This window comes from Pristis pectinata, chromosome 3 (genome assembly GCF_009764475.1).
Source record: "Pristis pectinata isolate sPriPec2 chromosome 3, sPriPec2.1.pri, whole genome shotgun sequence".
NCBI lineage: Eukaryota > Metazoa > Chordata > Chondrichthyes > Rhinopristiformes > Pristidae > Pristis > Pristis pectinata.
The window spans coordinates 69,006,728-69,031,175 of NC_067407.1; the positions used below are offsets into that span (position 1 = coordinate 69,006,728).

The following is a 24,448-nucleotide window of genomic DNA, read 5'->3' on the forward strand; positions in this document are numbered from 1 at the left end:
CAAACCAGACCAAGTGAGGATTGGTGTCAGAGGCCTGTTAATGTTAGCATACTATGCAAAAAGGGAGGTAAAACAAAACCCAAAATAAGTACTTCAATTTGAAACCAGGCTGCTAAATTTAAACAAGGTTTTAAGGTATGAAAAATGAGTTGGCTGTGATAAATGGGAAGCTTCACTAATAGGCATGGCAGGCAATTGCTGACATTCAAGGAATGAATTCAGGAGCTGCAGCAGTTAGACATTTCTTATTGGCGCAAAAGAACCAAAGGAAAAGTGACCAAACAATGCAGCTCAAGGTGTTTGGGACCAGAACACTGAGGAACTTCTGTAGTAATGTGCTGGAGTTGGGAATATTCATCTCCAATGCCACACTCAAGTCAAATGCTGCCATGATATCAAGGGTAGTGATTCTTGGCTCACTACTGGAGTTTGGCTCTTTGTTTATATTAATGCATTGATTTCATATTTGTATTTCCATACGATAAACCAGAAGGCCATTAAGCCCATCAGGACTATAGTTGCTCTGAGCAATTCCATCAATCCCACCCCATTTATTTCACTGCAACCTACTCTCACACATATCCATTAACACACCCTGCCCACAATTCTATTATTGACCTACAGCGGCAGCAATTTAACACGGTGAGAAAGTGGAAACTTCACATAGACAGCACTGGAGGTCAGAATCAAAGCTAGGTCTCTGGAGCTGTGTGAAGCTGCACTATCTGCTGACTATGCTTGGAGCCAAGTGGTCCTGGCAAAACCTCCACTGGAAATAGATTGTTGGTGAGTGAATGTTGCTTGATACCACAATACTTTCCATTAATTTGGTAAAAATGGAGAGAAGACTGGGTGCTAATTAGCCAGATTTGATTTGTCCTGCTTTTTGTGAACTGGGTAGTTTTCCATGATACTCATTGTCTGTAGTTTTATCAGGACACACTCGTCAAAGGCTGAACACATTTGTTCTTGCTGCTGGAATTTTGACCTTGTGAGGACAAAAGCAATAACGATGTCTGGAACTGAGTGATTTTGGGGTGGGTGGGGGGGACCCAAACTAAGCATCAGTGAGCACATAAGTGCCTCTTGATAACACTGTCCACAATACCACTATCCAGATTAATGGAACAGTAACTTTCCAGAGACATACGAGGCTACAAATGCTGGAATCTGAAGCAAAAAACAAACTGCTGGAGAAACTCCAGGTCAGGCAGCATCTTTGGAGGGAAATGAACAGTCGGCATTTCAAGTAGAGTTCATCAGGACTGAAAGTAGAGGGGAAATTACCAGTATATGGAGGTGTGGGATAGGATAGGGCAATCGTTGGCAGGCAATAGGTGGATCTAGGTGATGAGGATTGATTGGCAGATGTAGTCAGGTGGGGAAGAGAAGTGTGGAGATGGCAGCAGAGGCGGGGGGGGGGGTGGGGTGCAGAGGGAGGGATATGTGGGTCATGGGCAGATGGAGTTGATAGAGGAGGGGAATGAAACCAGGTGATAGCAGACCAGGGCAGAGGTTGGGGGTGTTAGATATGTGTAGAAGGAACTAGATAGATCAGGAGAGAGAAGAGTAGCAGGTTATCTGAAATTGGATAATTCAGTGTTCATGCTGTTGGGTTGTAGGCTATGTAATTTTCTGGATTGAATTTGTCCTTTCTGTGGCTTGGATGTGGCTAGTCAGCTTTGCATCTTATTCAATGGATGCTTATGCTGGGATGAGATGTTTGTCCTGTCACAAATGGCTAAAGAAATTAGAGGGTTTTTTTTGGAGTTTAGAAGTGATGATGTGATTGATACGTGCAAGATCCTGAGGGAGCTGATAGGGTCGATGTTGAGATGTTTGCACTAGTAGGAAAATTTCAAACAAGATTAGGGAATGCTTGAAAACTGAGGTACGTAGGACTTTCTTGCAGAGGGTGGTGAATCTCTCAAACTCTCTACCCTGGAGGGTTGTAGAGACTAAATCATTGGGGGTATTTAAAGAGGACTGGATAACTTTTCAAAAAATTGGGGAATTGTGATCTGAGGTATTGGCATAGAAGAAATGAGGCCAGGTCAGATCAGCCTTGACCATATTGAACGGCAGGCAGGCTCGAGGAGGCAGAGTGGCCTACTCCTGCTCCTATTTTTGTATATTCCATGTAGAATTGTAGAGATTCAGCTGGTTCTTCAGTGCTATAATGGGATGTTGTCAGGTCATTTCGCTTTTGCTACAGAAAGTGTCCAAGCTGTTTATTGAGAGTCTTGAATTTTCTGAAGACTGGCTCTGATGGTGGGGACCTTGGATAGAGTTTGTCATCAATTGGAACTACTGGCTGAACATGGCTGCAACCATTGCAGCCTGTATTTTTGTACTTGTCCAATGGGCTGACAAGGGAAACGTTAACATCCAACATAGGTTGTCATGGTGGGGGACTTTAACTTTCCTAGTATTGATCGGAACTTCCTTAATACAAGAAGCTTAGATGGGGTGGGATTTATTCAGTGCATCCAGGAGGGGTTCTCCAACCAGAGGAGAGAACATACTGGACCTAGTTTTGGGAAATGAGCCAAGCCAGGCGACAGACCTGATAGTGTGTGAACATTCTGGGAATAGTGACCACAACTGATTATGTTTTAAGATAGTTATGAGTAAGGATAAAATTGGATCTTACGGGAAGATACTAAATTGGGGGTGGGTGGGGGGAGTTATGACAGGATGAAATGGGAGCTATGGGGCATTGACTGACATGTGGGAGTTGTTTAAAGACTAGCTGATTGGAGTTGAGGATCGGCATATTCCAGTAAGGAGTAAGGACAAAGATGGTAAGGTAAGGGAACCTTGGATGACCAAAGAGGTCCTAAACTTAGTGAGGAAGGAAAAGGAAGCATACGTAAGGTTTAGGAAGCTAAAATCAGACTGGGCCCTTGTGGAATATAAAGAAAGCAGGAAAGTGCTCAAGCAGGCGATTAGCAAGGCCAAAAGAAGTCATGAAATATCCTTGACGAGCAGGATCAAGGATAATGCCAAAGTATTTTATAATTGTGTTAAGAAAAAGAGGATAACCAAGGAGAGGATAGGTCCACTCAAGGATAAAGGAAGGAATTTGTGTTTGGAGTCAGAGCAAGTGGCTGAGGTACTAAATGAGTGCTTTGCGTTGGTATTTACTGAGGAGAAAGAATTGGAGGTTAGTGAAAACAGCAGGGCGTGCTCATGTGCTGGGACATTGAGATTAAGGAGGAGTTGGTGCTGGGTCTTCTGAAAAGCATTAAGGTGGATAAGCCTTCAGGGCCTGATGGCATATATCCCAGGATATTGAAAGAAGCTGGGGCTTTGACGAGGATCTTTGTGTCCTCGGTAGCAACAGGCGAGGTACCAGAGGACTGGAGAGTAGGAAATGTTGTGCCTTTGTTCAAGAAGGGAAATGGGGATAGGATTTATGCACATTTGGAAAGGAATGGCCTGCTTAGAGACAGTCAGCATGGCTTTGTGCAGGGAAGGTCATTTTTTGAGGAGGTGGCAAGGGTGCTTGATGAGGGTAGGACAGTGGATTTTGTATACGTGGACTTTAGTAAGGCATTTGACAAGGTCCTTCATGGTAGATTGATTCAGAAGATAAAGATGCATGGGATCCAGGGTAAATTGCAAGTTTGGATTCAGAACTGGTTTGCCCATAGAAGAAAGAGTAGGGGTGGAAGGCTGTTATTCTGGCTAGAGGTCTGTGACCAGTGGTGTTCCGCAAGGATTGGTGCTGGGACCTCTGTGTGATATATATTAATGATTTGGATGAAAATGCAGATGGGTGGATTAGCAAGTTTGCAGATGACACCAAGATTGATGGAGCAATGGATGTGTAACGGGCTATCAAAGAATACAGTGGGATTTAGATCAGGTTACAGATATGGGCAGAGAAGTGGCAGATGGAGTTTGATCTCGGCAAGTGTGAGGTGTTGCACTTTGGGAGGTCAAGTGAAAGGAGAAGATATACAGTTAATGGTAGACTCCTTAATAGCATTGAGGTACAGAGGGATCTTGAGGTCCAGGTCCAAAGTTCACTGAAAGTGTCATCCCAAGTGGATAAGATTGTAAAGAAGGCCTATGGCATGCTTGCCTTAAGAGATAGGAAGTCATGCTGCAGCTATATAAAACTTTAGTCAGACCACCATTATGTGCAGTTTTGGTCGCCCCATTATAGGAAGGATGTGGAGATTGTAGAAAAGGTGCAGAAGAGGTTTACCAGGATCCTGCTTGGATTAGAGGGTATGAGCTATAAGGACAGGTTGGATTAAACTTGGGTTGTTCTCCTTAGAATGTCAGAGGCTGAGGGGAGACCGGATAGATAGGGTAGTCAGTATCTGTTCCCCAGGGTGGAAATGTCAAACACCAGAGGACATGCTTTTAGTTAGAGGGGGGACGTTTAAAGGTGACATGAGGGCAAGATTTTTACACAGCATGGTAGGTCCCTGGTATGGGTTACCGGGGTAGTTTGGAATCGGGCAGTTTGGTAGAGTTTGAGGCTTTTAAATAGACTCATGAATATGAGAGAATGGAGGGATATGGATGATGAACAGGAGGAGGACATTTAGTATAAATTGGCATTGAGATCGGCACAACATCATGGCCGAATGACCTGTCTACTGCTGTATCTGTTCTGTGTTCTTTTGAACAGTACAGCACAGGAACAGGCGCTTCAACCCACAATGCCTGTGTCAAACTAATTAAGTTAATGTCTCCTAATTCCTTCTGTCTGCACGTGGTCCATATCCCTCCATTCTCTGCACAATTATGTTGCCTGTCTAAGAGCCTCTTAAACCCCTCTATCTATTGCCGCCACCACCACCCCCCCCCCTGGCAGTGCATTCCAGGTACACCAAGCATTCTCTGTGCTTTTTTAAAAAAACAACTTGCCCGGTATACCTCCTTTGAACTTTCCCTTCTCACCTTAAACACCCTCTAGTGTTACACATTTCAACCCTGAGGAAAACAAGACCAGCTGTCAACTCTATTTATGCCTTTCATAATATAAAACTTCATCAGGTCTCCCCTTTGCCTCTGGAGAAAAGAACCCAAGTTTGTCCAACCTCTCCTTATAGCACATGCCCACTAATCCAGGCAGCGTCCTGTTTAAGTCTATTCTGCACCCTCTCCAAAGCCTCCACATCCTTTCCATAATGGGGTGACCCAGAATTGAAAGCAATACTCCAATATTCTTGGAGTTAATTGCTCCCAGTAGTAATGAGGAATGTTCCAAACTATGAAGTTGCAGATTATGTTTTGAGGACATCTTTGAATCTTTTTATTGCTATAATGGAACTTGGAATAGATGTTTTGGGGTTCTGTGTCGGACATGTGAACACTGCTGCCTGACTGAGCCAACAGAGTTTAACTAGAACCTTGAAACTTTGGCACGTTAGTGTGGGTGAGGCTGCAGACATTGGTTCACATCCTGATTTAGAAGGCTTTGCAAAAACTGCACGGGTGGTACTTGTCTATTCCTTTGAGGCATTGTAGAAAGTCCAAATGTTAGAAGCATATAGGAGGGCAGGGACCACTTTTGTCCAATAAACTGTGAGCTTTGTGCAAGGTGTGAGGTTTTTGATCTTCAACATGCCTTCTCACAGATGGCCATGCTGGTAGATGGAAAGTGATGGGCAATTTCATCATTGTCATTTTTTTAACTGAAGGCTGGCTCCTGAGATAAAAGATAATGGGAAGTTATCCACATATTCCTGCATCTCATTGTGGGCATTATTGCCAGGGTGTGGTGTTGCATAGCAGAGAACCTTTGTTTTGCAGATGTTAAGTGTAAGGCTCAAACTCTTGCAGGCTTTTGTGAACAAGTCTAGAATTACATGAAGTTTGGCCTCCCACCATGTGTGCACACATCATCTGCGTACTGAAGCTTGAGAGCTAAAGTTGGGGTGATCTTGGTTCAGGGATGATGGTAACGTGGGGTTAAATAGTTTCCTGTTTGACCTGAAGCTCCACTTCAGGAGAATGTTTGTTGATGAGGTGCAACATTACAGCATTAAAGATTAAGAAAAACTTGGAGGGTACTAACACAGCCTTTTCAACTAGTCTATGCTGAGACTGGCTCTGTAGTCGATCTATTTAAGATCATGCCAAAGTGCAGCAGAGCAAAGAAGACAGCTTTTTGGAGGCAACCAAATTTGAGATTAATGAGTCATGGGTTTTTCAAAGCCCTTTTTAAATGGCTAGAGTGTTCTTTGAAAAAGATGATGGTCAAGTGATTTTTCTAGAGGCATAGTTGTTTTATTATCTGGTCAAATTGCACTTGTAGTTTTGGTCTCCATTTTATGAAATCGTAGAATTGTACAGCACAGGGAAGGGCTCTCTCGTCCATGCTGACTGTAGTGCCTATCTATGCTCATCCTATTTGCATGTATTAAGCCCGTATCCAGGTAAATAGCATTAGTGTAGTTAGGCATCACAGTGTTGAGGAAAGTTCAATAATAGATTTATGGGGATGATATCAGAACTAATTTATAATTAATTATAATATATTTAAATATCAATTTAATTAACTGTTATTTAATTAAATCGCAAAAACATCTGAAAGCACTTCACGGGTAGAACATAGGTGCAGCACAGGAACAGGCCTTTTGGCCCACCATGTCTGTGCCAACCATGATGCCAAACTTACAAATGCCTTCTGCCTGCACGTGGTCTGTATCCCTCTATTCCCTGCCTGTTCATGTCCCTCTTAAACATTGCTATCGTATCTGCTTTCACCAGCTCCCCGGAAGTGAGTTCCAAGCACCTGTGTATTCGAACAAAGTTGAAACTGAACTGTATCTGGAGATGAACTGGAAGATGACCGTAAATGTGGTCAGCAAGAGGTTTTGAGAACTATTTGGGGGGAATAAAGGGGAGAAGAATGAAATTGGGTATCTGCTTGAAGGGGAATCCAAACTGGGTCATATTTGTGGTCGTTACCGTCCATTAGGGCATTAGTGATGCCTTTCTTTACTCAAGTGATTAGAATATGAACTTGCTGCCTCAGGAATTTGTTCAAGTAAATAGCCTTCAAAAGAAAACTTGAGGAAGACCTAGAGAGAAAATGAATAGAGATAGTGAAAGGTTTGATATGAGGTCACTAGAATGTGAAGCCAACTATATACAGAAGTTGAAACACAAAAGTAGTGTGAAAATGAGTTGTCATGGAGAATGAAGGAATTTAGATTGTGCCTGTCTCTTCTTGCATCACTGTCACTCTGTAAAGCTGCCCTAAACCAGTGATCCATGTCATGCTAAACCAGCAAGAAATGTTGAAATGTGGTTGTTTATCATTGTGCAGCATTGTAACAGTACAGGACACACCTGGCCAATAGGTCAGAGTGAGATGGGAGGTTGGACCTTCCTCTTAAGCTATGCTGCCTACTATCGGAAAGTTGATGTATTTTCTTTGTTAAGAAAATATATTAAACATTGCTTAACCAACAAATTCTGTACAAGGTTAAAGTCCTTGGGATTTAATTTGGCATAAAACCAGCATAAAAGGTTGACGTGTGGAGTAATTTTTAGAGTAAGAGATATCAAAATTGGTACTATAACATAAATTGCTTCAGAATTTGCAGTGATACATTTTATATAACCAAAAAACAATAACAAATATAATCTTGCCTGATTAAAACCATAGCATTTAAAATGACCTGACATTAATAGCCATAATTTGAACAAAGATTTGATAATGTGTATTCTGTTTGCACCCTATTAAACAGCAAATGATGTAAGTGGATTAAGAGAGTCAGAAGAAAAACCTAAACAGCAGCAACATGAGTCAGCCCGAAGGGAGAACATCCTACTTATGAGGCTAGCTACCAAGGAGCATGAAATGCAGGAGTGTACGGTAAGTATGTCTATTGCAATGTGGATCATTTTAAACTTAGGTGCTAGTGTGTACTAATGAAGTGTCTCTTGTACTGATTCCAGTTCTTTAATAAGAATGGAAAGAGCTGACAATATGCAAGGAATTATAAATTTTTCATTTTTGTGTCTCTCCTTCTGAAGTTTAAATTTTCATACAAAGTCCGAAAAGCTCTCCATTTCTGTTAGCTCTTCGTGTCTTTACATTTACAGCTTCTTGTAGTTCTTGTCCTTTTTCCAACATTATGGAAGTAATGCAAAATTTGCATCAAAAGATGAGGCAAGCAGAAGAATATGTTCCTCTAAAATTTTGATGTTGAAGTGCTCTATTCCAATAAGCACAGCTCTGATGTATTCACTGTTGCAGGAAAACCAAATCACCATGTAAACTCCTAGGGAATGTAAAACATAATATTTCTTTTGCCCACTTGGCAGGGGTTTAGAAGAAATATTTAAAATCCAACACCAACTGCTCTTGTCAGAAAAAGATCCAATAAAATTGGTATCACCTGAGAAATTTAAGCTGTTGCTAAACCCTCAGACTTGACATGATCTTTCCTTTTGATCCCTCAATCTGTTTTGAAAGTTGTCAGTTTTAAACATACCTGAACCCAAATACATCTGTCACTAAATGTATACTTAAATAATAATTTTCAAAGGTTCCTTTTGAAAATTGTGCAGAAATGGTCCATATAGTTCTTGTATCTATCAACATTGACCCAAATTCAGCTTTAAGAAGCATTTACACCCAAGTGATGCGGCTTGATGTATATTTTTCCTTAATCCCAGACACTGCAATACTGGCATGTTTGTGGGCAGGTGTTCTTGGTCTTTCTGTAGATAAGTTCTCACTGTCCTTCAATGTTTTGCCCTTCCCCAACTCTCCAGCTGTTCAACAATCTTTCATGCTGAAAGACCATAGTAAGTAGTGCACCATGCACCAGTTCATATGTCGTGATTATTTTAACTCTATGTACAGTACCTAAGGCTTTTTGAATTCATTGTTTAAATTTTATTAGTAAAAAGGTGTTTGAAACTGATGGGTCAGATATAAACCCAATGAGCAATGGAACCATGTAGATCGAAAAGCCATAAGTTTACTTCATCTTCGCTGGGATGACAGTATTGGTAATGCAAGTTCCTGGCACCCCATGAGAAATATAATTGCTCTGTAAATCCATGTAACCCACCCACCACCCCTATACGGGGAGTGTTCACGTGAAGATCTTGCAGGATAGATTTGTTTCAGTGGTGATGACTTGCCAATTCAAAAGTCTGTAAGCGTTTCCTGTCTAAATTCACAGAAGAGGAAAGGCCATTGGGGCACTGCAGTTGAAGACAGTTCGTCACCTGCATTGTAATTCTGGGCTGGATAAATTAGATGTAGATCTGAGTATTTTTCTTGGGTAGGTTGAGCCTGCATGTACAGATTTGTTCTTCCAAAACTGAGGTGAAATTGATAGAGTACTTTCTGTATATTGGTAATCTGTATTTTCCATATCTACCGATGGCAGTAAGGAACCTTACCAGTGAAAGAGAAACATGGAAAATAGGAGCAGGGGAGTCCATTGGATCCTTGGGGCCTGCTGCACCATTCAACATAATCATGGCGATTATCCACTTCAGTCCTCTGTTCCCACCTTTTCCTCGTGTCGCTTGATCCGTTTTGCATTAAGTTATATCTAGTTTCTTGGATGCATTCACGCTTTTCTGATTCCTGCAGAATTCCTTTAACTTATTCCTTCCACTGCTAAAAGCAGGTTAGTAAAGGAGTAACAGGATTTATTTCCCTTGCTGAACTTTTACATGGAATTGCAGTGATGAATTTCACAAGGTAGCAGTCCAATGTTCAGCTACATTATCATTGCAAAATCCTTTTTTCTTTCACCCCCATACCTAGCACCACCACCATTGATATCCAGAAATAATTTAGATCAGCAGCATAATCAGTGTGGCAAGGTAAAATCTGGGTAATAAGTTTGGTGCATCCAAGACACAGTGGTATCTTGGTTGGCACCCCAAGGGCCATCACAGGCATTACAGTACGTACATCTACAAAATGCACTGCAGCAACTCCCTGAAGATTCTTTACAATACTTTCCAAAATCAGAGCTTGTGCCTCCAAAAAGGATAAGGGTAGAAAACCCATAGAAAGATCCCCTTCCATGTCTCAGACCTACTAGCTCAGAAACATGTCATGGTTATTTCATCAGTGGGTTAAAATCAGGGAACTCATGACCTAATGTCATTTTGGGAGCATCTTCACCATACAGACTGCAGTGGTCCGGCATTAGTCAGTTAAGGATGGTGTTAAATGCTGGTGATGCCCACATTCTGTAAATGAATTGGATCTTGATCTAATCTCTATAAAATTTAGGTTTATTGTTATATGTTTTAATGGATCATTTTATTTTAACAAACTTTTGTGCTTAGAAAAAGCAGAATGCAAACTTGTACACTTAAATTTGAAGACAAAGATTGTAATGAAGCTCAACTGCTACCTTGATGTATATTACCATCAGGAAACATTATCTAGAACCTATTAACATCCATCTTGCTGCATGTGGTATAATTGTGCTCATGATGAATTCAGGCAACCATTTTATATCAGTCAATTGACCCCGACCATTCTCCATTGCAGAAAATGAATGCTTAAAACATTCTTGCAATTTAATAGTTTCTCAGCTTTTACTGATAAATCAACATTCTCCTCATTTTGCAAAAAGGAGGAGATGGAAGGGCAATGGAGGCTGCTGCCTGCTAACTACTCTGCTCTTTCAAATACATAACATCAACTGTTCTGTTTAATTTTTAAATGTATTTGGAGGGTAGGATTTCCACAGGCTGTGATGGCTTTTATTTACTATCTTCTTTTACTTTCATCTTTGAACAATCTAACTTACTAATCTCATTCCCTTAATGTTTCCCCATAACCCTGCAAACTTTTCTTTTACAACTATATATCCACTTCCCTTTTTAAAGTTAAAATTGATTCTGCTCTTCCAGGCAGTACTTTATGGATCATAATCTGCTGGGGGGGAGGGGGAATCTTAACTCATTAACTATTTTGCCTGTTATCTTAAGTCTGTCTGTTAGGGTGGCACTGTAGCTCAGCTAGAAAAGCTGTTGCCTTGCAACTCCAGCGACCCTGGTACAATACTCACCTCCAGAGCTGTCTATGTGGAGTTTGCATGCTCTCCATGTGATCATGTAGGTTTCTGCCATGTGCTCTGGTTTCCTCCCATCCTATTCTCCACATGAGAATCTGGGGAGAATAGGGCATTGAGTATAGGAGTTGGGACATTATGTTGAGTTGTATGAGTTGTTGGTAAGGCCGCACTTGGGAGTACTGCGTACAGTTTTGGTCACCCTGTTATAGGAAAGATGTGGCTAAACTGGAGTGCAAAAAAGATTCATGAGGATGTTGCCAGGACTAGAGGGCCTGAGTTATAGGGAGAGGTTGGCCAGGCTAGGTCTTTATTCCTTGGAACGTAGGAGAGTGAGAAGTGTTTAAAATTATGAGAGGCATAGATCAGGTGGACGGTAATAGTCTTTTCCCCAGGGTAGGGGAGTCCAAAACAAGGGGGCATAGATTTCGGGTGAGAGGGGAAAGATTTAAAAGGGCCTTGAGAGGTTACTTTTCCACACAGAGGGTGGTGAGTATATGGAATGAGCTGCCAAAGAAAGTAGTTGAGGCAGGTACAATAGTATCATTTAAGAAGCACTTGGATAGGTACATGGAGGGGAGGGGACTCGGGGGGGATATGAGCCGAACACAGGAATTTGGGACTAGCTGGGTGCATAATGTGGTTGGCATGGGCTCGTTGTGCCAAAGGGCCTGTATCCATGCTGAAATGACTATATGACTATAATAAAGAAAAGGGATTGATGAAGGATTGGTGTAAATGAGTGTCTGGAAAAACATGGACTTGGTGGGCCTATATCTCTCTGTGACTCTGTCCCTTCTGGTTACTGACTGTCTTGCTAGTGGAAGTTGTCATCAATACATGTCATAATTTTGAATACATATTAAATCTTACTTTCTCCTTCCCCACTCTTTTAAGAAGAACAATTTCAGTTTTTCTACTCTCACCACATAACTGAAGTCTTGTAAATATCCTCTTCGCCTCTCCAAGGTTTTAATAAACTTCAGTTATAGTGAAGCAGTGATTTATAGAAGCATAGCAGAGCTCTTCGATTTGTACGCTTTCTCATTATAATGCCTTGTACTCACAGATATGAAACAGATATCCTGCCATCTCAAAGATTTGTGTGTGCATATACCTCAAATTCTTCCTGTTCTTGCATCTCTTTTCCTCCCAATATATTTTCACAGTTTTGCATTAATATCACTTACTGTGTATACCCATTTCAGTCTGACTACATCCTTCTAATATTCGCTACCATCCTTATTGTTTCATTCATTTCTAATCTTAATTATGAAAACAGAATACTATGGATGCTTAAAAAAAATAAAAACAGAATGCTGAAAGTGCTCGAGCCAGGCAGCATCTTTGGAGAGAAAAATATGCCCGATGACTTTTTATTACATCTGGAGAATGTTAGAGCCAAAACAAATATTAAAATGCTATGAAGAGAGCGTGGAGGTCATTAAAGGTTGGGGCAGTAAATAAGGATGGAAGATAAGAAAGAACATGAACACTACCTCATTATTCCTTTTTTTTTTGCACTATTTATTTTGTAACTTAGTAATTTTATGTCTTTGCACTGTACTGCTGCCGCAAAACAACAAATTTCATGACATATAAGTCAATGATAATAAACCTGATTCTGATAGTAAATGATGATGGGGTGGTACTGAGACAAATAAGATTGCTACTGAGAGCAGTAAGAAACTTGCAACCTACTTTCAGCTTAGAAAGCTATGAAACGCTGGTCAGGAGCTGGAGTGCTGCTTGCTGAGCTTCATTGAAGCTACACAGGGCAGAAGTTAGAGGGGACATGATGGAGAGAATTAATGATGGGGCAGTAATGCACTTGGAATCCAGTATGTGGATTCAATGGAATGTTCAGAAAAATATTCATCTAGTGTGGAGAGGCTTGCATCACAAGCACATTTCATGTGGAAAATGTTTTTGGGGCTGCAGCCTTGTGGTTCTATTCACTCCACTCTATCTTCATTTTTTTTAACATTTTAAAGCTTATTTTGTTTCTGAAAATCAAATATTGCAGATGCTGGAAATCTGAAGAAGAAAACAGAAAATGCTGGAAGAGCTGGTTAACACAGTGGCATAGCTAGGGCCTCACAGCACCAGTTCAATCCTGACTTGGGGTGGAGTGACTCTATGACACTCAGCTGGTCAGGCAGCATCTCTGGAAAAAGAAACTGATTTAACTTTTCAAGTCCTTTCCAGTTCTGAAAAATATTAACTGTTTCTCCTTCACAGATGCTGCCTGACCTACTGAGTGTATCCAGCACTTGTTATTGTTTTGTTTCTATCTTTTCCACTACCAATTAAAGATCATTTGACCTGATATGTTAACTCTATTTCTGTCTCCACAGACCCAAGAATTTCTATCATTTTATTTTTATATTGCAAACTTTGTTAAATGCTTATTCAAGGTAAATTGGATTAACACTGTACACCCACTATAAGCAGTGCATTCTGTATTTAAGACTGAAGAATAGTCATTCTAAATTCAACACTATCTTTTGGTCTTATCCATGTTCAGTTTTATCTAGATAAACAATTAAACTGAGAAGTAATGATCAGATATCTGATGCTGACCGAGGCATGTAAAGTTTGGGCGAGTTCAGTGCTGGTCCAAATTCAGCAATTCCATTCATTTCCTTGGAGGAGAATAGCTGCAACAGATCTACAATTTTTGATTTGAGTTGATTTGAATGTATTTGGGTTTTTCTGTTTTAAATTTTTTAATATATATTTTTGAATATATTGAGGTTGGCAAGATTTATAAACATACCCATTGCTTGAAAGTTCAGATAGCCAGTTAAGCTGGAGGGGGGGAAGGAAGGTTGCAGAGTTTAATTGCTGTCAAGGTATTTCTATGGGGTTGGATTATTCAGACATCACTCTGAGATGTCAGTTACAACTGGAATGCCCTGCGTTGCATAGGACCTCTCTCGACACATTTGGGCTAGCTTCATTTATGACAGTCTCCAGGAATTTCTGAGAACTGCTGCTGAAAATTTCATCCATCATCACTGAAGGCAAGTCTGTTTAGCGAATCCATGGTACAGTACTATAAGGGATCCACAATCCAAAGGCTGATGTGTGTTATTTTGAAAGAGATCATTTTTTTTAAAAAAAACTGCTTGCATGCCAACAGGATCACTTAAAATCTGAGAAAGATTCTTTAAAAGCAAAAATAGCAGATTCCGGTGGCATTTGCTTTGCAATATGTACCTGGAATTTTTATTTCAGAGGCCACTATGTCCCTTTTGATCAGTGTACCTGCAGATCAACCTGAGTTACTGCAAGATCAGATTGCTGAACTGATGTGAGTATTTTTAGAACCACTGTTGTGCCTAGATGTTCCTGCCAAACTTCACTCGCAATATGTCAAGCAGCAAGTGCAGATCTGTGTTCACACAAATGCTCTTGGAAGAAGATGGTTTGGGAAGATGAGCATTGAGATGGAAGAGTAAACGTGGATATCTTCTGTATCTACTGTTGTAGAGCTAAGCTATTATAGAAATTGTGCACGGACGTGTAAATTTATACAATGTTTAAAGGCCAGTATAAGTGGTCACATGACTTGAAATGCCCTTGGTGAAATGGACCAATTGAACTTGACTTGTTTTCTTATAATTGTTCTTTTCACTTGCTGTTTGTAATTTGATCGAAGCATGGTGACGTGACTTGTATTCAGAGCAGCTACTCTTAAGAAACTTAGATGTGTAAATAAATTACGTTTGTCTGAAACTTTGAGTCTTGTATTCACTGATTTTTGCACGAATCAGAACCCAACAAATACACTTGAAACTTTGCCAAGGACTATCCAAAAGATCAAAATTCAATGGTTTTCTTTCATTTCCAAGCTATAAATGATGTTTCTGGCTAAAATACATGATGGATAATTCTGTGCTTGTCTGTTCCGTCAAATGCCGCCAGTGCTAATCTTTGCCACTCTTAGATTTATGTGATGGATTTATGGACCTCCTCTTATAGAGGAAGCCATGTATTTGCTTGTAAGATAACACAAGACAAGAGCTCTGTGGCTAAGGTTCGTCCCTCTTTTCATTCAAAGTACACTGCCCAATACGATACAGCCAGCATTCATTGTGCATCCGGATGAACCACTGCCTTAAACCTCTGCAATCTTGGTGAAGGTGCTTCCACATCTCTGCTGATTAGGATGTTAAGAGATTGAGACATGGTAATACCAAAGACCCAGCAGCAAATTGAAGATACCATTTATTTTGTTTATTTGCAATATAGATTGTGAAGAGAAGAAAAGATGTAGTTGTAGGCAATAAATCTTTATTAAGCAGGCACACTTTAGTCTGGATAAGATGGTGTTAGAAATTTCAACAAGCTGTCGTAATATCCTATTCATTTAAATGTTAGTATTGTCTAGTACTCAATAAAATGGTACCTCTTTGACAGTGATTTTTGCTTTCAACAGAACCAGATTCAGTACCTCAAGCAAGTCCAACTGCCCAGTGCTGCGCAGCTCCGAAGCACCTTGGTTGATCCTTCCATTAACTTGTTTTTCCTTAAAATGAAGACTGAACTGGAACAGACTAAAGACAAACTGGAACAAGCCCAAAATGAACTGAGTGCCTGGAAGTTTACACCTGATAGGTAAACAAACAAAATACTCCCCAGTCAAGACTTCCCTGACAATCCCACTGCAAGAATGCTATGGTGGGATGGCCAAGTACTCTCTTTATCAGAGCAAGACAGCCTCAGCCTTTGAGCAAAAAAAAATCCGATTCATTTACTGCTCAGCTTGTTATGCTTAATGTAAAACATTATCAGATGAACATTCTGTTTCAGCTTTTCCCCCCTTCTACTTCAGAGGCCTGAAGGAGTCGGACTGTTCCGAAGAGGTGGCCTGCCTCCAACTTAAAAAAAATTGTTGCCCAGTTTAGACACTTGAAATTTGGTTTTTATAGAAGAAAATAAAGGGAGGAAAAGAAGTCACTTTTCTGCAAAAAAAAAATGGGGAGTGTAAAGTCTGTTTGTTGCACACTGTTCTGGTGGCTCTGTTTGCAGACTGAGTTTGGAGGAGAGAACATAGCTTTTCTCGTCTCAGACACTGAGCCTGAATTGAGTTCGTGTAAATTCGTTTAAAGTAGTGGAATGCCCTGCACTCCAAATGTTACGCTAGTGACCAATAGACACTGGAAGTCAGTTTGGTGTAAGACTGAAGACTTCCTGCTTGTTCACGGTGAACTGTCAAGAGTTGAAAAAACATTGAAGTGACTTTAGAGCGCAGTCAAAGATTTGAATAATTTTTTGAACTGGCCACCACTCTTGTAGAGCTGAACTTGCAAGCCATCTTTTCGTATTGATTCATTCTGCAGCAACCTTCCCTCTATTGTGAATATGGTTTCTTTAACATCATTAACTAACAAACGTATGTGCCAATCGATGAGCAGTCTTACAAATGTAAGCACGTAACTTGAAATCTATCTCTTTGGTTAGTTTGCACGGTGGTGAGATTTAAACCCCTTTCACTGGCTATCTATTAGAGGGAATGTTGTTTTTCAAAACGTGTGCCATTTTTGTACTGGGGTTCTGATTTCTGAAACGTTGCCGTTGGTAACTTGTCTGGAAACACAATTGTGCTATGGTAGAACCCAAGTGTAATGAATTTAGTTTTATTTTAGGAATTGCAAGTGATTACTGTACATTTAAAAGGTTTGCATTAGATAAAACTGACATTTAATGTCTCTCTGGGAAAACTATCTTTGTCGTTGGTGGGAGACTATTTAAATGTTTGAGGTAATAGATCATGTATCCTTACAGTTTATTGAGACTCGACTTAATCAACGTCATTCATATTCATGTCAGAAAATCTTTGTAGCTACATGTTTCCAGCTGGTTTAGGTGTTATATAAGTTTTGTTAGTTCTTTATACAGTGCTTTATCAAACTTGGGATTTCCAAATGTGCTGGTTACTTTGATTACTGTGATCTAAGCAAACTATTTGGGTAACATATGAAAATCAGATCCAGTACTGCAGTGTGACACACTAAATGTACACCTCATCATAATTCCACTGATTCCACATCACTGAGCTGAGAATGCCAAGTTGGTGGTGCTTTTACTTGGGGCAATGGACTGCTGAGTATGTACACCACATCACTTGCCTTACTTGCAGATTCTTCTGAATCAGATTGGGAGGTCACAATTCAAAATAAACCCCTCAGCTGCACTAAGTCTGTATTTGCTTTTGAAACAAAATTTTGGATGGCAGATGTAATATCATAATGACTGAAGGGGGACTTTTACCACTGATCTATGCAGTTAACCCATTCTATTTACCTAACTGGCAGGGAGAAAATATATCTCGAAATACATAAAATGTTTTTATCTTGCTGTCTTTCCAAGTGTTCATTGTAAAGGTCACAGTACAATTTGCTGATAAAAGTCTAACCCTATTTTCCCATTTCCATGTGGGTCTTTTCAGTTATTGTACCATATTCTGTTTAGTTTATTTTAATACTGCAAGATGGCCTGTCTCAAACAAAGAATGTACTTCTAAAACTGCAAAACTAATTTTCATGTTTCATAAAATGTTTTGTATTGCATCAGGGTAACCGCTGCTGCTAACCTTCTGTACCAGTAAAGTGGAAGATCAATCTGGTGGAGATTCATTCAGATTAGTGAAGTGAACTCTTTAATCAAGTTCATCCCAAATTACTTTGATTAAAAGCACATGTCATGCTCTTACTAAAAAAAGATTATGATCACGTCTATTTATATGCATGTTCCCAAAGACCACAACATTTGTCCATGTTTGACCCCATTCTCAAATGATTATTATAATTGATTTTGTGGAAAATTTCATCCAGGTCTTGCAGGGATGGCTATGCCTTAAAGGTATATCAGCAAAATAGGGATGTATGAATTTGTAAAATTTATTTTCATTAATTGCGTCTACGTCACAATCCAGCTGTGTCTTGTAAAATAAGAATCGTAGGTATGTGTGGCTATTTGTCAATATGTATTGATTGTTAATTTAAAATATTGAAGAAAAACAGCATCAGACAACATGATACATGGCCTGAGATCAAGTTCTGGCCACAACGTAATTTTTTTTTGTATTAAAGTATTTCAAAAGGGCAGCTTGTGATGGTGAATATGCTTCAACAATATATTCATTTTCTTTTTAAAAAAAACTTATGAGCTACTAAGAGGATTAGAAACCCATCTTACCAGAGGTTCTGTTTACCATTGCAATGTCTTGTTTGATTCTTATTTTTGAGTTCTGTAAGAATTGAGCGCTAGGCAACTCAGTATATCTTCATGTCAAGCTGGTTTAACATTTTAAACTATTGAAACCCACACTTTGGTGATGATTTGCACCATCTTTAGTGGGTGGGCCTTTTCTTAGAGGTGGTGGTGGGGTTGGAGAGGAGAGAACAGAATTGCAGAAGGGTGTTTTGATCCTAAATTCCATCTGCAGGTTCCTGTGCCTGACACTGCTGCTGGTTAAAAGCAGTCTGATTCCTGTACTTGCAATACTGACGCCAACACCGGTCATTCTGGTTGTTGTTTCTGGCTCCTATTTAAAATTGGTGCTTTTGAGGAACATTGAATGAATTCAAAATAAATGTAACATCTAAAGGGCAGGGAGTTTGTTACACACTGTTTTGTAACACACAAGAACTCTGGTTTAGATTACCTACTTTGTTATTCAGTGAACTTTGAAGACTTAATAACTTGGGGAGGGTGAAATTTATATTCAATGCTTCCTTTTATGTTAAATCTACTATGGAAGCATTTTAGTTTTAACATTTTGAATGTATGTTAGGCCTTGTAAAGATTTTCTGATAGTTGTTAGTTGCATGACTTTGTTAACGGTGCAGATCCACATGTTCTAGAGGCTCATTAGTCCAATCCAAACCCTCTGCTGTATACCTACACATTTTATCAGGTTTACTAATCTGAAATGTGAATCCAGCTAATTTCTACCTTCTCCCATGCCACCTTCCCAAAATACGGTCACTGTAATTGTCTCTGTTATCTTGAGTAAAGTCAGCAGAATCCATGGACAAGGCTGAGAGATGTTGGCTTGAATACCAGCTGGTGTGAGTTTACTGTTCATTGCTTATGTACATTAATGCTTTGCTGGGTTTTTCCTCCCATGGTTAGACTTCAATGCAGTAAACTTGTGATTTTTGTTACTTAACCATGACATTATTCAAGTTGTTGTAAGTTCTCTGAATATGTGAATTCCATATCGCCTCGGTCTTGCAACCAAATATCCTGCAGGAACTGGCTGATGTTTACTTCCACCTTTCTTGATTTAAAAAAAACAAATATGGAAAACATTTAAATGGTTGTTTCTGATCCTAGATTTGAAAATGGGATCCTAACCAAAGGTGGTTAGAAATGTTTGGTCTTTAATAGTATGTGATCGTATTTGGTGAACTCCAGCTTATGAAGAACTGTTGTTTCCCTCTGTGATGGTAAGTGTCTGTCTTTACAGCCAAACGGGGAAAAAGCTGATGGCCAAGTGTCGGATGTTAATTCAGGAAAACCAGGAACTGGGAAGACAGCTGTCCCAGGGGCGCATTGCTCAATTGGAAGCTGAATTGGCTCTTCAGAAGAAATACAGTGAGGAGCTCAAGAGCAGCCAGGATGGTGAGTGGAGTTCAGTGCTGGGTGTTCTTGACTGTTTTTATTGTGGCAAGATTGCAGGATAATATTTTCTTATAGCTCTTTTTGCTCCATGACTCATTGTCTTTTTCCTGTATTAAAGAATTGGACGGGCTTGTGTGGTATTGTGTGCATATGCATGTGCTTTTGCATTATTTGATATTTTATTTCCAAGTTTTTTCCATCATAACTTTTGCTCAGATTTCTAAAACATCATATGGTTAAATCAGTAGCACTCTCCGCTGAGTCAGACGGTTGTGAGTTCAAGCTGATTTCAGGATGAGCACATCTTCAAGGGTAACATTCCAATGTAGTTTTGAGTGTGCTGTATTATTAAAGGATGTTCTCTTTTGGGTTATCCTTATGAAAACAGGTTGAGGGAACTCGGTCTTTTCTCCTTAGAGAGATGGAGGATGAGGGGGGACCTGATAGAGGTGTATAAGATGATGAGAGGCATTGATCGTGTGGATAGTCAGAGGCTTTTTCCCAGGGCTGAAATGGTTGCCACAAGAGGACATAGGTTTAAGGTGCTGGGGAGTAGGTATAGAGGAGATGTCAGGGGTAAGTTTTTTACTCAGAGTGGTGAGTGCGTGGAATGGGCTGCCAGCAACGGTGGTGGAGGCGGATGTGGTAGGGTCTTTTAAGAGACTTTTGGTCAGGTACATGGAGCTGAGAAAAATAGAAGGCTATGGGTAAGCCTAGTAATTTCTACGGTAGGGACATGTTCGGCACAGCTTTGTGGGCTAATTGTGCTGTAGGTTTTCTATGTTCTATGTATTTAAAAGGTTCTGGTGGTTCAGGGAAAGATCCTGTGGTCATGTTAAGTGAAAGGAGTGCCCTGGATTAATTCCTGTGCCTCATTCAATTTGTAGAGCTTGACACATTTAGCCATCAAATCTGTCAGAAATACAAATGAAATCTTTTTCAATTGATGCTGAATTGAATTGTATTAAATAAAGTTGCAGCATTTGTTCCTCATTTGATGGTTCCTGAAGTCGGACAGGAGCACAGCATTTTCTCAAAACTGGGAAAGGTCACCACATTGTACTATAGCAGGAAAATGTTGCATACAACAGACGTGTCATGGTTATTTTTAAAAAGATATATTTTGTCCAGTACTGCCAGTAAGTTTCTTGCCATGCCATTCTCCCAAAATGGCACACTCATGGTTGAAATCTCTCTGGTTGGCAGCCAAAGAGTCAGTTATACAGCACAGAAATGAGCTCTTCAGCCCACCACTTCCATGCTGACCTTTTCCCCAACAACATCCTGTTCACACTGCGTCGTTATTACATTCTGGATGTGGTCTTGATGGTCAACGGTCTGTCTCAGCTGAACTTCGGAATTGTAATTAAATTTTCAACACTTCAGAATGTCATGGTCTAATTACAAATAATCAGTGAAGTTCCAGGATTTAGACCCAATAAAGAAACAGCAGTACATTTCCAAATGTTTATTACATGGGAGGGAACCCTGCAGGTGGTAGTGTCTTTGCATGCCTACCACTCACGTCCTTGATGGTTGAGATTACATGTTTGGCAGTTGTTGTTGAAATAGCATTGCTGAGTATTTATGGTGCTCTTTGTGGGTGTCATTTGCTCCAGACAACGTGTGCTGGTGATTGGGGGAGTGACTATTTGGAGTGGATTGGATCCCAGAGAAGGAGGAGGCTTTGTCCTACTTGAGTATTGTTGGAGCTGCATCAAAGCAATTAGTGCAGTATTTATGTTTTGTAGATTATGGAAAGGCTCACCTCTCAAAGGTGAGTCACTTACTGCAAGATCCAGCCTCTAATTCAGAGTTTTTTCCCCAGGGTAGGGGAGTCCAAAACTAGAGGGCATAGGTTTAAAGTGAGAGGGGAAAGATTTAAAAGGGACCTGAGGGGCAACCTTTTCACACAGAGAATGGTGGCTATGTGGGATGAGTTGCTGGAGGAAGTGGTGGAGGCAGATACAACTATGACATTTAAAAGATTTGGAGTGACACAGGTCAAACACAGGTAAATGGAGTAGCTTGGACGAGTTAGGCTGAAGGGCCTGTTTTCTGTGCAGTATAGCTCTGAGGCTGATCCAGCTGAATTTCTGGTCAGCTGTTGACACCTGTCATTTTGGAGTGTGAACTGATAGGACAGTAATTCACTGTCCTGCTTTTTGTGTGCAGGGTAATTGTTGGGTAGATGCCAGTGTTACTGTTGTACTGGAACAGTTTGGCTGGAGGCACAACTGTAACTCTTCAACACTACAGCTGGGATGTTGTCTGGTTCCATAGCCTTTACTGTATCTAATGCTGTTAGTTTTTTCATGATTTTGCATGGAGTGAATCAGATTAGTTGAATACTGGCCTCTGATGGTGGGGGTTTTCAGGAGAAAGCTGAGAGATCACCCAGTCAGTGTTTGTGGCTTATCAATGTTTGTATCCTGCCGTCACTGAGAATGGGAATGTTCTTGGAGTATCCTCCTGTTTAATTGTCCACAGCTATTCACAACCGGATATGGCAAGACTGTGGAGCTTAGGGAATCATGGAATTATTTAAGTCTTATTAAGTTGTGCTGATTTAGTGTTTGTGTCTTCACATACATAAAATATCCGTACCTGGTTAAGATAGATTTTTGGATGTTAAGGGATACAGGGTTAGTGCAGGAAAGTAGTATAGGGATGGAAGATCAGCCATGAACTTGTTGAACAGGAGCTGACAAGGGCTGAATTGCCACTGTTGCTCACACTTGTGTTACAATCAAACATTCACTTGAATGGCCCTGAGCTCAGATTCAGGTTGTCAGTCTGGCCTACCCTGAGTGTGCACCACTATTATAGATGTCATTGAAGTGAAGTCCTGCAATATAGTGATAAAATTGTAAATGCCATTGGTTGAGTCAATTATAGACAGTCCTCTATACAAAGGTTATTAATTTAAAGTTCCGGAAAAGATAGATAAAGTCGTAACAGGAATGACAGATTATGGCCATGAAGACAATTGAATAGAATTCTTTCTGATTGATCCAATAGTTTCCGAAATTATTAAGTGTTTTGAGAGAGTGGGCATTGTTTTCACCAATAAGGGTAGGCATTATAGGAGGAATTCTTTCTCAAGAACACAAGACAAGAAAATAGGAGCAGGAATCAGCTGCCTGGTCCTCTGATCTGCCACACCACTTAATATGATCATGGCTAATTTGTGCCAGTTTCCCCTCAACCTTTAGAGTCATAGTCATACAGCACGGAAACGGTTCCTTTGGCCCAACTGGCCCACGCCAACCAAGGTTCCTATCTGAGCTGGTCCCATTTGCCTGTGTTTAGACCATATCTAAACCTTTCCTATCCATGTACTTGTCCAAGTATCTTTTAAATGTTGTTAATGTACCTGCCTCAACCACTTCCTTTGGCAGCTCATTCCATGTACTGACCACCCTATGGGTGAAAAAGTTACCCCTCAGGTTTCTATTAAATCTCTCCCCTCTCACCTTAAACCTTTGCCCTCCAGTTCTTGATTCCCCAGCCCTAAGAAAAAGACTGTGAGCATTGGCCCAATCATGATTTTATACTCCTCTATGAGATCACCCCTCACTCTCCTATGCTTGAATCAAAAATGTCCCAACCTTTCTCCATAACTCAGTCCAAGTCCCAGCACCATCCTTGTAAATCTCTTCTGTACTCTTTCCGGCTTAATGGCATCTTTCCATCGGGGTGACCAAAAGTGAACACAATATTCCGAATCTGGCCTCACCAACATCTTGTATAACTGCAACATAGCATCCCAACTTCTATACTCAGTGCCTTGAGTGATGAAGGCCAGCATGCCAAAAGCCTTTTTTCATCACCCTGTCTACCTGTGACGCCGCTTTCAGGGAACCATGTACTTGTACTCCTAGGTCTTCTGTTCTACAACACTTCCCAGGGCCTACCATTGACTGTGAATGTCCTACCCTGATTTGTCTTCCCAAAATGCAACACCTCACACTTACCTGAATTTCACCCTGGAATTAGCCTTGTGAATCTCTTTTGGACTGCCTCCAGTGCCAGTATATCCTTTCATACATAAGGGGACAAAATTGCTTGCTGTACTCCAGATGTGACTTGCCAGTGCTCTTTACGATTATAACAGTACTTTCCTACATATAAACTCCAAGCCTCTTGCACTAAAGGTTAATGTGCCATTCTCACTACTTGCTGCACCTGCCTGCTAACTTATTGTGATTCATGCATGTACACCTAGATCCCTCTGAACTTCTCTCCTTTGGTACCTCTCTCCATTTTGATGATAGTCCACCTTTTGATTGTTCTTACCAAAGTGCATGACCTTGCACATTACTGCATCAAACTATTTGCCAATATTTAACCCATTCACTCAGCCTATCTATATTCTGCTGCTTGGTCAAATATCATTGCAACATGCCCTCCCATTTTGTGTCATTGGCAAGCTTGGATACCTTACATGCTGCCTTCCTCTTCCAGATCATTAATATAGATAGTATATAATTAATGGCCAAGAACTGATTCCTTGGATACTTCTCTAGTTATTTCCAGCCAGAAAAAGACCCATTTATTCCGATTCTCTGTCACCTATGTGATAAACAAGGCTCAATCCATATGAACATACTTCCCCGAAGACTGTGAGCTCTTACCTTATGCAACAATGTGTGACATTGTTGAGGCAAAGCCTGTTTAAAAAGTTAAGTGGATTTATTGCCCATCCCAAAGTAGTGGTGGGCCATTGCATGTGAACAGGTGAAGTGTTTGCACAGTCCCATTAGGGAGGAAGTTGT

The 24,448-nt window shown here is 40.4% G+C and overlaps 1 protein-coding gene across 2 annotated transcripts in view; it reads left to right on the forward strand.

The window, feature by feature from the left end:
* wtap (WT1 associated protein) overlaps window positions 1-24,448 on the forward strand; it is a 54,231-nt gene that overhangs the window by 25,058 nt on the left and 4,725 nt on the right. For both annotated transcript variants that reach the window (XM_052011392.1, XM_052011393.1), the window contains exons 5-7: window positions 7,722-7,849; window positions 15,478-15,656; window positions 19,516-19,670. In XM_052011392.1, coding sequence (XP_051867352.1) covers window positions 7,722-7,849; window positions 15,478-15,656; window positions 19,516-19,670 — 462 coding nt within the window. The remainder of the gene's footprint in view (window positions 1-7,721; window positions 7,850-15,477; window positions 15,657-19,515; window positions 19,671-24,448) is intronic.